Source organism: Brassica rapa, chromosome A09 (assembly GCF_000309985.2).
Source record: "Brassica rapa cultivar Chiifu-401-42 chromosome A09, CAAS_Brap_v3.01, whole genome shotgun sequence".
Classification (NCBI taxonomy): Eukaryota; Viridiplantae; Streptophyta; class Magnoliopsida; order Brassicales; family Brassicaceae; genus Brassica; species Brassica rapa.
In genome coordinates, this window is record NC_024803.2 from 14,594,883 (window position 1) to 14,611,075 (window position 16,193).

General features: G+C 34.5%; 1 protein-coding gene across 5 annotated transcripts; it reads left to right on the plus strand.

Moving 5' to 3' along the window:
• Positions 1-4,713: 4,713 nt before the first annotated feature.
• On the plus strand, positions 4,714-14,456 carry LOC103839586 (RING-H2 finger protein ATL30). Of its 5 annotated transcripts, none has more exons than XM_033280976.1 (8): positions 4,714-11,308; positions 11,389-11,638; positions 11,724-11,990; positions 12,106-12,165; positions 12,251-12,374; positions 12,458-12,749; positions 12,825-12,871; positions 12,947-14,456. In XM_033280976.1, the coding sequence occupies exon 1, from the start codon at positions 8,730-8,732 to the stop codon at positions 9,573-9,575; it is 846 nt and encodes a 281-aa protein (XP_033136867.1). In that variant the 5' UTR covers positions 4,714-8,729; the 3' UTR covers positions 9,576-11,308; positions 11,389-11,638; positions 11,724-11,990; positions 12,106-12,165; positions 12,251-12,374; positions 12,458-12,749; positions 12,825-12,871; positions 12,947-14,456. The 5 variants fall into 5 exon arrangements, with proteins under 5 accessions (XP_033136867.1, XP_033136866.1, XP_033136868.1 ...); XM_033280975.1 differs by having other exon boundaries at positions 4,714-5,869; positions 6,296-11,308; positions 11,724-12,165; XM_033280977.1 differs by having other exon boundaries at positions 11,724-12,165; positions 12,450-12,749.
• Positions 14,457-16,193: the final 1,737 nt, after the last annotated feature.

A 16,193-nucleotide genomic window follows, 5' to 3' on the forward strand; every position in this document is an offset into this window, starting at 1 on the left:
GATTAGGTTAGAGCTAGGATGTTTTAGTGTAGATCATTCGTATTTCCTTGCTAGTAGAGTAATCATAATGCATCTTCTGAGTTGGCCACTCAGTTGTTGATCCTTAGACATTTCTCACCCGAAAGGTGTTCGATGAAATGCCCGAGACAACTCTCCTAGGCTTTTAGTATACTTTGCCAAAGACATTTGTTGTTAAAGGTGCTAAGATAGCTAATAGACTTGTTAGTAATGATTGCTTTCATATTATTCAACCAAAGACATTTGATGTTTGAGATGTGTTAGCAAATGAGCATTCATCTAGACATAGAGCTTGCTTAGAATTGTGTCTAGGCTTAAGGTTGATAGTTTGATTGATCATTTGCCATCCTTGGTTCGATACTTGATCACCCAAGGTCTAATCCCTATGCCCATGAATTCTCTTTTTCCTTAGTCAAGAAAGTATCATTCTGTTATTGCTTTTTAGTTTTAGTCATAACTTAAAACCCATCTAAATCATTGGTTGCACTTAGATTAAGTGAGTACTTGCATTTTCGGTGCTTTGATATCCCTCAGAACTGGTTCGACAATCTTTTATACTACAACATTTGTCTTAGGAGCCTTGAAAACTCCTAACATCAAATAACTTGTATTTTTAAGAGTGATAAATAACTTCAAGATATGTAAAACTCATATTTACAAAATATGTTCTCTCCTTTAGTTTTACTAAATTTGACTAAGTTTTTCAACGCAAACTTATAAAAAATATGATATGCTTTGACTAGTTACTATTGTTTGTTTCCATCTCTTAAGTATTATTGTTATAGACAATAATGATGATTATTGTTATGAGTTGGAAAAAGGGTTAAAATGCTTCTTAAAATGTTGTATCAATATGAAGCTACCAACATTCTTGTTTATTAAGATGAAAAAAATGCCATTGGAGTTTATTATTGCATATGAGAGATCCAAAGATAAGAAAAATGCTACTAAAGTCTATTATTTCATTGATTTGTAAATGTGTAAACAAATTGTTAGCACATTTATTACATCTTAAAAAACATTATTACTGATTTTACAAAAAATTCATAACTAAAAGAGTAGACATGCAATTCACAAAACAGACCACAAACAAAACTATTATAGATCATTCTTCTAGAAAGACAAGTTTGGACTCCACTTGATATGGAAGAAAACTTTGTCAAAAGACTTTTAGGAAGTCCAGACGACTTCCAGGAAGTCTAGACGACTTTGTCAGAAGACTTTTAGGAAGTCTAGATGACTTCCAGACGACTTTACAGGAAGACCGGACGACTTTGTCAGACGACTTTTAGGAAGTCCAGACGACTTCCAGAAAGCCCAGATGACTTTGTCAGAAGACTTCCAGGAAGTCCAGACGACTTCCAGACGACTAACAGGTAAGTCGTCCCAGAAGTCTTCCAGATCTGAAAAACCTGCATATCAAATCCAGATCTGAAAAACCTGCATATCCAAAAATGTTCAAATGGCTTAGAAAGAGAAAAAATGAGTGGAAGATTAGATAAATCTACCTTTACAGAACCCACAAAAATACATATCTAAAAATAATAGATCTACCTTTAAATAAGTGGAAGATGAGTACCATCTGATTAAAAACCTACAAAAAAGATATATTAGTAAGAAAGACATGAGACAAAACTGAAAAATTCATATAAAGTTTGGTGTTTTCAAGTCAAAGTGATTAGATTGGGTTTAAAGATTTTTAGTTTGAGAAAAAAGTAAGAACTTTATACAACAAGAAGTTACTAAATGAAGAAAATCATACATAAAAACTTACCAAAACGCTCAGATCTATTATGAAAGGGAGACTTCGTCAGAAGACTTCCATGAAGTCCAGACGACTTCCTAGAAGTCGTCTGGACTTCATGGAAGTCATCTGAACTTCAAATCCAGATCTAAAAATCCTGCATATCCAAAAACGTTCAAATGACTTAAAAATAGAGAAAATGAGTGGAAAATTAGATAAATCTACTTTTATAACACGAGAATTTTACATTGAGAGACACAATTTGACTTCTCAATTACTCTAAAAGACACATTTCTAGTTGACACACTTTTTCTTAGCAATTTTACCAAAGTAACCTTCGTTAATGAGATGGTCTCTTTCGTTAGCATTTCTAACTATACATAACCAATTTGCTTTTTGCTTCTTTTTTAAACAAATAAACTATTTTTTTATCACCTAATAATCTTATCTCTTCAAATCCCTAAAATGACAAAAGACACAAAGAGAACCCTTGGCCCCTTTCTCCCTCGATATCTTTTCGATCTAGAAATTGATCTACGACATCAGAGGCAAGAGAAATTGAATCTTAATCTTCTAGATCTGAAATCGTCTCTAATTCCCTAATCTCCCTTTCGTGATCTTTTCGAACTCTATTTCTCTCCACGGCCGACTGTTCTTTCTCGCCACCATTGTTTCCCAGCCAATCTTCAACTGCACCCTACATCCCGGTGAGAGGCACTCTAGACACTTACATAACACGACGCTTCATCATGCAAACTCTCTTTCACCGACTCATTTTATTTTCTTTTTCAGGTCCCACTTCATCCGGAGGAACAAGAATCACTTGGAAGCCACTCCCCTATCATTAGCCAATATGCCACACAACACAATCTCCACCCAGACCAAAGCCTACAAGATCACACTGGAATTGTTTCCAACATCGGCGTCCATACACTCACTAACCACCAGAGCCTTGACCACAACACTCCCAACACAACAACACTCCCCCTAACCACGAGAGTCTCATCCACAACACACCCGACCACCACAACAATCACACTTACCATGAGAGTCCCATCCACAACACACATGAGGACCCCAATCCAACCACTAACAATGGGAGTTTCATCACCGTTCTAGGTATTGACTACATTTTCGTCGATCACCGTTCCACTACCGAGAACCCGTTGTAGCTTATGCATCCTTGTAAGCAGTAGCTATTATGTATCTATTTCATTAATGTCGTTGATGTTGTTGTCGGGGATATGTGAACACTTTCGTCGATCACCGTTCCACTACCGAGAACTCGTTGCAGCTTATGCATCCTTGTAAGCAGTAGCTATTATGTATCTATTTCATTAATGTCGTTGATGTTGTTGTCGGGGATATGTGAGGTGCGGATGTGACTGCTGTGGAGAGAGGATGTGTGGATGTGATCGGTGTGGACGGCAATTGTGTGGATGTGGTGGTTGTGGACATCAGAGTTGGGGGGGGGGAGGTGGTCAAGTGCGCAATGGTCAGATAAAAGGTGGTTAGATGAGATATGGATAACTATGAAGATCCCACCTATGTCTTCCATGTTTTGGGTATTTACGAGATTTGTATAAGATGATAGTTTTTTCATTTTGTAAACGTTTGTATTTCTTTTCGTATTATACAATTAGATTTTGTTCAGATAGATTTTTGTTATAAACCAAAAGAAAAATCTATCGTTAGATCTTGTGTCTGTAAATAGATCCAACACCCCCAAAAATTCACTTTTACCCATATATCTACTTTTTCGCTTTAACTTTTCTTATTTATTGCAACTAAAAACAAACTTAGTTTCATTTTACTCAACTTACGTTTTCTTTCTTAAAATAAACACATTTCTCTTTACACAAAAAGTAGGGTTATTTTTGTCCACAAAAAAACAGCTGTCATGAGAAAGTGTGTCAAAGAGAGAATGTGTCTCTTTACGTAAACGAAAGACAAATTGTGTCTCTCAGTGTAACTCTCTCTTATAACACACACAAAAATACATATTTAAAATTAATAGATCTACATTTAAATTAGTGGAAGATGAGTACCATTTGATTAAAAACCTGCAAAAGAGATAGATTAGTAAGAAATACATGAGACAAAACTGAAAAATTCATATAAAGTTTGGTGTTTTCAAGTCAAAGAGATTAGAGAGAGGTTGGAGAGTTTTACAATGATGAACATTACATTCTTGTTGCAGCCATTTGAGAGAAGGAGAGAGAATGTGTAATTTTTTCTTTATATAGGGAGACAAAAAATCCAATTAGGTTAAATATTTTTGATTCACACGACTTTCTGGACGACTTACTTGTAAGTCGTCCAGAAGAGTTTAATATTTTTAGCGGGAAATTAAAATATTTTTAGCGGAAAACTAAAGTAGAAGACTTTCCAGACGACTTACAAGTAAGTCGTCTGGTTTAAATTATTTAAGCGGGAAAATAATTTTTTTAAAAAATTTTAGGCGGGAATATTTGGACGACTTACATGTAAATCGTCTGTTTTAGTTTCTTCACCAGACGAGTGAAATGTAAGTCGTCTAGACCCTAAACGTAACCCCTAAACTTAATTAACTAACTAAACACTTCATAAAATCAAATTAAACTTCAAAAGTGTTTACTATACACAAAAATAAACACGTATACGTAAAAAATTAAATTTTCAAAAATACATTCAAGCTTTCCAAAATCTAACCCTAAGAATACATACAATACTACAACATATGTTGCCAAACCCTAGGCCAAAGAATACCATGATTCACTACCTACACTCATCTATGTTGAAAACAATTCAATGTTGTTATATTTTAATTTATATCACTTAAAACTGTCTATAATTACATGATTTTAATTTTTCGCTTATCAAAATATTTTTTTTAAAAATTTATAAATTATTTTTAAGATCAGCTACACGAGAAGACTTACTTTGAAGTTGTCTAGACGACTTTCAACATCTCAGACGACTCAGACGACTTACTAGGGATATATTCGTAAAAATAGCTTCTGTTTTTTTGTTTGGTCACAAGGGGCTGGGCTGTAATTTTACAAGGTTTTTAGGTTAGTTTTGCATTTGATTCAAGTTTGGGTATAGGTTTGGGGTTAAAATCAAGTTGTGGGTTAGTTTTGGCAAATTCCCTATTAAAAAAAGACTATGCTTAGGTGTCATTTAAATAGGATGATAATTTATTTTATGTGGCAGCTTAAGAATCAATTGAAAAAAAGTTGGTCCAAATCCAATTACTAGGGAGCATTATATTAACCCAATATATAAAAAAATGTGTACTATTTTCTTAAATAAAAGCTACGAAATTACATAATATAATTAATATATATGACAATTTATGACTGTGAATAAATATTTGATAACATTTTTTTCATCCTTCTTCATTTTTGTTTAATTTTATATTATTAAAAAATTAAACAATCACATTAACTAAATGATAAAAAATTATATTTTTATTACATATTATATTTTGAATTTTTTAAAATGACTTTAAATTACAAAAATGAAGAAACCTTATATGTTATATTTTGAATTTTTTAAAATGACTTTAAATTAAAAAATGAGAAAACCTTATATGTTATATTTTTTATATGTTAGATTTTATCTTATATGTTATATTTTTATTTTTTTAAAACGATTTTAAATTACAAAAATGTAAATTTTCCTTAAGTATACGACTAAAAGCATTAAAATGGCATGTATCAATTCGATGGTTGATCTGAAACCTTTCAAAACCCATATGAAAGATAAATGTAAAAATAATTCAACTGTAAAAATAATACTGTTCATTTTTTTCAAGAATATGTTCAGTGGAAAAAAATAAGGTTTTTGTGTCATAATTTGTTTAATGTCCAATCTGATCAATCCATGATTTATTAATTACAATTTAGTTCCACAATTTTAAGAAAAGTTGATCCGATCCATCAAAAAAATATAATAACAACAAAAAACATTGTATTGTATAAATAAAATGATTAAATATATAAAAAAATTGTCAATAATGTATAAAAATAAATTCAACTTGCGCAAAGCGCATGTCTTATATAGTTTCTTACTAATTTGAAAGCTTTTAAGAGGTAAACAATTTGATCAAAAAAAAATTAGGAGGTAAGGGTCTCATGTGAACCCTGACTGGTCTATCACCATCGCATCTCTTCTTTCTTCTCGTCGCACGGAGATCAAGACCTGTCTCCTAAAACTTACTTTCCAGACCATGTTATACAGCTTGTGGAGGGAGAGGAATAGTCGTCGGCACCAAGGCCACCCACAGAGCGCTGCTCACATGGTTCGTATCATTAACAAGCTCATCAAGAATAGGATCTCCTCCCTGCGTCACCGGCGGCCATCTTTCTACAGTGATATGATGCAGTGTTGGATGGGACGCACCACGTAGCCAATTAAGCTCCAATTTTAAAATTCTCTCTACTGATTGTGTTCAAGTTTGAAAGCATAAACATATGTTGCCTGTAACTTTTTTTCTTTGTTGATAATCAATTTAAAATTTCAGCAAAAAAAAAAAAAAAAAAATAGGAGGTAAACAATTAATGTATGATGTTTAATTTAAGTACGAAGGGGTTGTATAACTTGTATTCCTTCAATAAATGGTTGGAGATATCGAATAATTGCTGCAGATTATATCGATGGTAGATCCATACCAAATGAGAATATAACCCAAAACTGTCTGTAATAGCCCACCTCACACAGCAGAAGGGCGAGCCGAACATCTTGACTTGAACTTTAAGCAGCCCTTCTGCACTTTTCAGTATTTATACTAAGAACATCTTCAATGGATCACAAAAAAATTATTTATATTTTATACTAAAACAAAATAACTTATAGAGTTATATTTGCTCCAATAGTTTACTGTATAATAAAGTTACTATATAATAGAGTGAAATATAGAGTAATATTGATTTTTTACTCCAAATATAGAGTGAAAAAATAACATTACTCTATATTTCACTCTATTATATAGTAAAATTATTATACAGTGAACCATTGAAGTAAATCTATACTATTAAAAGGGACGCACTCTTGAAAAATCTACTTATAAAAGGTTGTTATACCTTTTCACTAGACTATTAATATTTTAGTCTTATCTTAAATTTATACTAACAATATATCACTATATATTTCTTTAACAATGCTTTAATCAATTTAATAGGTGATATAACTAGATTTCCTAAATTTTCTAAGAAATTTACCTTAAATAAAATACTCCCTCCGTTCCTAAAAGATGTATGTTATAGAAAAAAAAATTGTTTAAAAAAGATACATTTTTTACTTTTTCAATGTATGATTTTATGAAAAATTGTAAGTTTCAAAAAAATTAATGGTGTTTATTGAATTTCTATTGGCTTAAAGTTATGGAAAATTGTTATTCACAAAAAACAATGCATATTTAATGAGTTTTCTTAATATATGTGTAAAATCTAGAATATGCATCTTTTAAAAATAGAGGGAGTATTACATATTTTTGTGACATGAATCAAAGCCATCTGTGATACAAAGCCTAAAAGATAATTAGCTATATATTAATTAATAATAAATAATACTTATTTCTTTCATGTAAACAAAACATTGTGAGATTCACGAGTGGACTATCATTATTTAAACACATGACATATAGACTACACAATCAGAAAATATTTACTTACGGTTTTAACAATTTATGGTTCACGACTTCACATAGTTTTGACTGGTAGAGCTAAAAATACACATATCAGACACATATCAGACCTACTGAATACACAAGTTTAACAATATTGATTTTTTATATTTGTATATAGTCCATGGAATTTATATTAACATGATTTACAGTTATATATTTGTCAATCTTAGAGCAGTGTCCCTGAATGCATATATATGTGGAAGAATAATCCTAAACTCTAAATTCTGCAAATATTAACTACATATACTGCTGTATAAAATATATGGTCAGTGAAATTTTGTCTACCTTAATATATTTACAAAATGGTTCAACTAATTCCCCTTAATAAAATGGTTCAAACAATATAGGTTTGTTAATACTTCACATCCACGCAAAGTGCAAAGCCGCTATAACAATCACAAATTTTTTCATCTGTTCAATAGTGTAGATATTCTTAATACTAAAAAAATGTGAATCACTCAAAATGTGAATAAAAATGTGAATTATTAACACTAAAAAAACTGAACCAGTCAAATATTCTTATAAGAAATATTTAAATTTATCTGAATTATCCGATATTTCATCAAAAAAATAAAAATATGACTTTTACCTGAATTATTTAAGATTATCCTTAAAGCGAGAACCAAACCAGAACCGAATTGAACTCAAGATTTTACCAGGTTTTTAAAATTGGTATCTAAAACAAACTAAAAACCAAAACAACTAAACCGAAACCAAACTCAAACTTATAAATAACTAAACAGTTTATATATTTCTTGAATAAAAAAATCAAAAATCAAAAATCAAAAATCAAAAGTTGAATCGAAACCGAACTAAAACACTAAAAAGAACTGAATCGAAACCAACCGCGTAGCTTTAAACATATTAGTGAACTAACAAACAATAAGTTTATCAATAAAAAAATCTCGCGCTTTTAAGCGCAGGTCAAAATCTAGTTTAACTTTAAAATAGAGTTATTCTATTTTAGAGTGAAATATATAGTAAATTTTTGTGTACCCTTGGAGATGGTCTAAGCAGATTAATTATGTGGTTTAATCATCAAATTAAACAATGTAACAAATTAAACAATGTAACTAAAGACTCGTTCAATGCAAGTTAAAACAATCACACACACAACTAACAAAAACTCATTTCTAATTTAAGTAAATCAATCCTTAGCACACTACACACTCACTTTCTCACCATATTTCATCCGTAAAAAAAAACTGAAAATCCATAAATTTAGAAACCAAAATAACATTCCAATTTTTGAATACCTACGTCGGAGATATACATTCTCTGACACTCTTTTCTTCAATGCTGCCGAAACCGATCGGACCAAACACAACTCTTGAATCTCAGCCGCCACATCACTACAATAACCCACAACTAGTGGTTATCCTCCTCCTCGTCCTCTTCATCGGTTTCTTCGCTCTATGTTGCTGCAAATGTTTCTTCCACACTCTCTCAAAGGCTTGGGATCGCCTTCACCGCAATGGACCACCCGAAGATCAAATCCAATCACAACCAGAAATCGACGGTCAACCACCGGTTAACCCCGGTTTAGAGCCACAAATCATACAATCCTTCCCATTATTCCCATTCTCCTCAGTCAAAAATCTCCGAGAAGATAAACACGGACTCGAATGCGCGATTTGTCTTCTTGAATTCGAAGAAGAACACGTCCTTCTCCGACTCTTAACAACCTGTTACCATGTTTTTCATCAAGAATGCATCGACCGTTGGCTTGAATCTAACAAAACATGCCCTGTCTGTCGCCGGAACTTAGATCCAACCGCGTCTGAAAACATCAAAGAGCTGATCATTGAAGTCATACACGAAAACAGCAACGGAAACCAAGATCAAACGTCAACATCAAACGAGGTTTTGCGATCGAGACAGAGTAAAGAGGTAAAGATGGAGTCCTTACCGGATAAATTTTCGAGATCGAAGACGACAGGTCACTCGATAGTGAGGAATAAACCAGCGGAAGAAGACCGGTTTACTTTGAGATTACCGGATCATGTTAAGATCAAGGTAACGAGAAGACATAATAATAACCAAACAGAGAGTTGTATTTCGTTTGGTGAGCTTATGAGAAACAGAGAAGGCCGGTTTGGTGAACTCTCTGGTCAATCACTTGTACCAGAATCAGAAAATTAAAGAACATTTTTATATTTTTATTTTGTTCGTTAACTCTAAAAAGGAATTTTCCATATATGTTAACATCCGTGATCCTCAGGTTTCCATGCTACAAAGTAGCTTGATTGATGTCTTGCTACTTCAAAGCTAAGGAAACACAAAGAAGCGGTTCGGATTCTTCGCTCGGAATATGATGTTACATACACCACAATGCTTAAAACTGTATTTCAAAACTAAGATGATTTAGAAAGGGCTTACGCTATTCTCGAAAAAACGAATTTTTGAAGTTTGCACCTTCTCTGTAGAACTTTTTATTATAGGAGGGTTTCTGTTAATAATAGAAAACAATAAGAGTTTTTTTTTAGCAGAAGACTAAAGATAAGATTCTGTTTACTCTCTAAGACGTGTATAAATTTGACAATAACAGTTTATGCTCTTCGTCGTCTTTGTTGTTCTTGTCTTTCTTTTTCTTGGACTTGGTAAATTCATACACACTTATCTTAATCTCTTTATATAGATACACTTGCTTCCTTTGAAGCAGAATATTGGCGAAAAAAATCAATGCTTCATGGATCCATAATAGCAATGTTAGTGACCTAGGTAGAGTCTTAAGAATCAAATGGGTACTGAATCATTCGGACTATGTGCATGCAACAGAAATCTCTCGGCCTTATGCACTAAGATTGAAGGATTACTATGTGCAGATTCATGCATGAGAGACATGATGATTTCTTTGGTCTGTTTTGAAAACGGATTGCCCAGATCTAGTAGATATGATTACGAGCCCGATGGACTGGCTAGTCTTTGCTTCGGAGATTGATGCGTTCTGGAATCTACATGATAATTTTGAGAGCATGAGCTTGCTCCACATTCCCATTAGCAAGAATGGCCGGACAGACTCATTAGCGAAATAAGCTAGGATCAAAGATACTTTTTTCTTTCATATAGATCAGAAACGGCCAGATGGAAGTTATGTTCAGAAAAACGTCTTATCTGATAAAACTTGATTTGTTAAAATGGACAGCGGCCAAAAAAAATACACAAGTACAAAAATATGTTGCATGTTTAGAGATGGATGCTTTCAGAGATTTTAAACACTTGTTTGTTTATTGTTGCTACGAGTCAGATTAGAGTAGACACGTTTTCTGGGTATGAAAACATTCACAAGAATCTTTAAGTGAAAACTACATTCGTTGGAACTTGGAGGAAGCAAACAGACATTGTTGCTTGTCAATGAAATTAGCAGATGGGATTAACTAATAAATAGAGACCGGTTTATTAAGTGTTTAGTACTTTAGCTTACATGAAATTTACAAATGGTCGTACAGTTTAGAAGACCCGGTTATCCCAAAATATAAAATCGAACCCAGCCTAATTTTACTTTAACATAAACGGCTATGTTAGATTTTCTGTTCTGTTGGGGGTGGATTTACATCCTTCCTCAAGACCCATCTATAATAAATAAATAATAATAATTTGGAGTTTTCTCCCACCTCAAGCAGCCACGTCCTTCTTTTAGTGTGGGCATATGTTGCGACGTGTCATTAACTTATCATTCCGCTCACGAAAACTTTCGTAATTATACTATGGGCCGTTTGATGGGCCTTATGTAATATTTTCTATGGTTTAGGCTCACATGTATTTAGAGCTTCACCACTCTCCGTCTTCTACTAACAGAGCATTGCCGTCTTCAAGTTACAGATGACGTCGTCTCCGATTCCAACTATGTAACGTCTGTTATTGACAATTATTAGGTGCTTAAATCTGAGCATTTACATCAATTATACAACTCCTTCCACTCTCTAGATTTTAATCGAGCTTCTCATCTTTCTAGGTAACCACCGGAATCTTCACCTATAAATGTGTTTTCAGCCAACGATGAACAGCATCCCATATACGAAATCTGAAAACACGATCCCTGCTACTCACCAACTCAACAATGGCGCAATCCTCTATCTTACCTGGCGATTTGAAAGCTAGCCACTGTACAAATGCCACCAAGGTCCGTCTGGTTTAGGGAGGCCAGGAATGTGAAGAAAGGGCGAGAGTTAATAGGTGTCGACATGCTACGGCTTGACGAGAATGTAATCACCGTCCTTTCCTATTAACAATATATATGAGCCTCTGAAATCCTGTTTTCTAATTATATTGTTTTCTCTTGCCAAACAGTTGACCCTTATCCAATGGTCCGTCAGTGCCAACCGTCTTAGCCCTTTCCTTGACGTTCAGTGTAGGATCATTTTAAACGTTCAGCAGTTTCGACGTCACAAGGAGCAACAACAAGTTCCGTCTGTCTGAGACTCCCCTCTCCATACGCTTCAATGATGGAACGTCTTTTGTAGAGCTAACCGATTCGGTGAAATAAATACCAACTGAACTGTTACGATTTCGTAGACCAGCTACGTGCATTGGCGAACACCAACAGACAACTACCTGGTATGTTTTTAATCTTCTTTATCTTTCTTGTCGTTTAAGAATCCTACGTCTGTCTATATTAAGGTCCTGCTACGTTTTAATTTTCAAACATAATCGGTGAGCTAACTGCAATCAGGAGCACTAATAATGATACACACGGGTCGCAGCGCGTAATGCTTACTCTTTGCATAGAGAGGTTGTTTGTACAGTCAAACTCCAGTGGTTTGCGTGTTTTACAACTATATATTCCAACGTAACTCTCATGGAACTCTATATTGCAGTTATATCACCGTGTCATTAGCATCTTCGATGCCTTAGCCCTTGCATTTTATAACAAACTCGAGAGCTACGGGACGGAACCAACAATTGTACTTGCCACCAGCATAAATCCGAAAATTGTTGGAGGTCAGTAAGCTAGGGTCTCATTCATACGATAACTAAAATCTTAAACAAACATAGCTTCCATTTATTAAATTTCAGTTATGCAGGTCGATTGTTAATGTCACATCTTTACTTCGACACAGAGACCGCTGTTGGAAAAGAAAAGATTGACAAGCAAGTGACCCTCATTTTAATTAGATAGAGACCACTTGGTTCACATTAAACATATTTCCATCTGCTTTAATATATTTTTTGACTGTCATTCAACACTTATCTCTTAATAGGTTGACAGGTGAAGGCACATATGAGACAACATCTTCATCGAAGGTGGTATATGCACAAAAAGTGGCCCTGATCGTTTCAGAGCTAAAGCAATATGTTATCGCTGCCGACCCTTAGGTTCGCTTCTCGTCTAATTTAGAAAGCGCTATGAATTAACCAAACTAATAGATAATGTTTTCTTTGGCATCACAGATAATTGAGTTTCTTTGACCGGAATTCTGCCAGGCTTTGTTAAAGATGTTGGTACCTAATCCTATTTTAGTTATGCTGCTACCTAAATTATATAAACGATGTATTTGATATTTTGAAAACAGGAGGATGAAGAGGTTCCTGATGCTCAACTTCCTGGAGTGAATGCACTAGCTTCGAATGGAGCTGCTGATGAGAACTCCAATGTTGCGCCCCACCATCCATGTCTGCTGATCCAGCTGCCGAAGGTGAACCATCAACCAAACAGCAACTTGATCCGAGCCAGAGTGGATCCAAGAATGTACGCTTGGCATAAGTTCACGTAGATACCTTTGATAACCATTGAATACTTATCACGTGGATACCCTTAACAAAAGTATTAATGCTTTAGCATCTTTTTCTACTTTTGTTTTCAACTCACTGTAGTGATCAGTGTTTGAATTATTAATGCAAGTTTACTTTATACAGGCAACATTTTGTTAAGATAAGTCAAGTAGTCATGCTACCTTACGTATGAAGTTCATACTTCTAAACACTTGGTAGTCTACGTAAGCAATTGATGATAAAGTTACATGTCTACTAACTTTTTCTTAAAAAATACATAAACCATACAATTAAGCAGTGTACACTTCAAGTATTTCCTCAAAACAAGATTAAAAGCAACAAAATTACGGCATCCAAGTCTCGATGAGTACATCCAAATCTACACTGTCGGTGCAACTGTCCCTCAAATACATGTTACATGTAAATTGTTAAAGATGTACATTTGTTGAAAGGTGTTGACGTATATATATAATATATTTGACGTCCACACTACTAAAAACGTTTGTCCATGTTATCCAAGAATAAAAGTCAAAAGAATAAATATAAACCATTACATTTTTTAAACTCACTTATTTAAAATTTTGTGTTCTCTTAAGAAAAACCATTACATTTTTTAATTCAATTATTAAAAAATTTATGTCCTCTTAAAAAAATATAGTGATTCTTTCAACTCAAACCAGCAAAATTAAATTTACAGTACAATCTTAGAAAGTTTTAAATTTATCATATTCAATTTAAAACAATATTTTCAAATGTTCTATAAAATATTTTGATCAAATCTTCTATAAAATAAAAATATATTTTAACATAAAACATTTTTTTCGTAAATTCACCCGCCCGTAGGGCGGGCCAACCCCTAGTTAGACAATAAATTAGGCTTATTTTACTCTGTAGCCTTAGCTTTTTTCTTTGTATAAATAAAAAGATATCTCTATTTATCAAAGGAGAATCTCTCCTTCTATTTTAAACTAGAGCACTTCTTACAAAGGGTTTATGGATTCTTAGATTTACTTTACACTAGAAACGATTCTTATAATACATTCTTTGATCAATAAACTATTTTTAATATTCATTTCTCATTTGATTATTTCAAGATTTTTCATAAACTTCAAAAATCTAATTCTTATCTTCAGATTTTTTTTATTGTATAATTCCAACAAACATCATCAGCATAAACGCCGTTTTTGGATCAAACAGTTGGTACTATAGAGAGGGGGCTAAGGAAAACTATCTTCGAAGCATATCAAACTTGAGAGAATCCTAGATCTACGATGATCATTCAAGTAGGCTTCTAAACACAAAAAAAAAAAAGAGAAGAGAAGAACCAAGATCGACTCTTTCCTCTTCCATTATCGAAACAGCTCATGAGTCTTGTCAGTGCATCGACAGGAACGTGACGTTTTACCTCAAGCTCTCCAGACTGGGTGACATCGCGAAGAGTCTCTCTAGAAAAGGTTCAACCTTTCGACCCACAAATCAAATCAGAGATGAGATATGGCGATTGATACATCCCGAGGACAGAGAGCCACACACAAACAGTGGCCATCTGCTCCAAGTCATCAAACCCAATGGCGAAGAACCTAAGCGGCGGAGGCATTATCGGCGTCTGTACAGTTAAGTTTCCTCGCCAAGAGAAGAGTCTCTGTCACTCTCGTTGAGAAATCAGCCCTAGCTTGCTCTGCTTCAGGTAAAGCCGGAGACTTTCTCGCTTTTGATTGTGGTACGATGGAGGTCCGGTTGCTTCCTTAGCTCGTGCAAGCTTCAACCTCTCGAGATGGGCTCTGACTCAGTCACCCGCTAGAGGACACTTATGCGCATCGAATGTGACTCTGTTAGCTTACTTCCTCTACTCTTTTTGGGGCAAGAACACATGCATCTCAGCATTAAGGAACAGGTTCTTTAAGCGAGTTGAGTGGGCTGAGGCTACATGATCTATCTCATGACCACCTCAAAGACGAGTTGCCTTAAGAGATCTCCACGTTACGGCAGCAATGCATGATCAGCAACCTTAAGTATGGAAAGTTCTGATGAGTCTGTGTTTCTCTGGACCTCTTCCTGATTCTCTCGGCCACTGCTCCAAGATGAAGATCTTGAGTTTGGCCAAAAGCGAGTTCACCGGCAATCCAAGAACATGAAGTCTCTTCTGTTACTCTTTTCGATCCATAGCTTTCCATCTCGCATATGGTCATAAATAAAAATCGCCGAGAAATCATCCATCCAGAGACTTCACTTCTCGGCTTGAGCTTTACGTTCAGACTGGTTCGTCGTAATCTCGGCATCATGGTTCGACCTCAGCATCACGCGATCACCTCGATCATGCTAGCATCTTGAAGTTCGACGTCATCACCAACCAATTCTGTATAACTCCAAGAGCAAAAGCTCCAACGCTCTCTTTATGGTCTTTGTGTAATCTCGGCAAGTACGCGATCTCGTCGAAGCACCGTTCTTGACGACCACGTTACTCATCCTCGTTGTTGTTGCCATGACACAAAAACTGACGAGATAAGTTTTATAATTTAATTAGTTAACTATTTACACCAGATACACTGCTTTATACTTTGCGGCAGTACAAAAAATCTTCTCTTAAAATCTTGTTAGTAAAGTTGATATTAAACATGATTCCCCATATTAATATTTGACATGTTTGCTTGTGCCTCACGGCACCCCATTTTCAATACAAGATCAAATTAATTGAATTTAATTTTCTCTGTATAGTAGAATGGATTACACTAAAGGAGCTGAGAAGATGAAGAATATGAGACCCACTTTGCAGTTCGCGATGACTTGATCACGTTTTTCACGACTCTTGCAGACTTCATCGTCGCCAATCACGAGCTCATCAACGGACCTCGCAACTCACAGCGCGTTCATCAACGCTATCATAGCCTGACGAACATACACGCCAACAACTTGTTCCACACACACGAGACTTCGGGTCGAGAATAGTTCGGCAAACTTATATTTTAGGCACAAGTTTAAATTGAACTTGCTTGTTATTAGGCACGAGTTTGCAGTTGACTCGCTTATTATTAAACACGAGTTTACAAA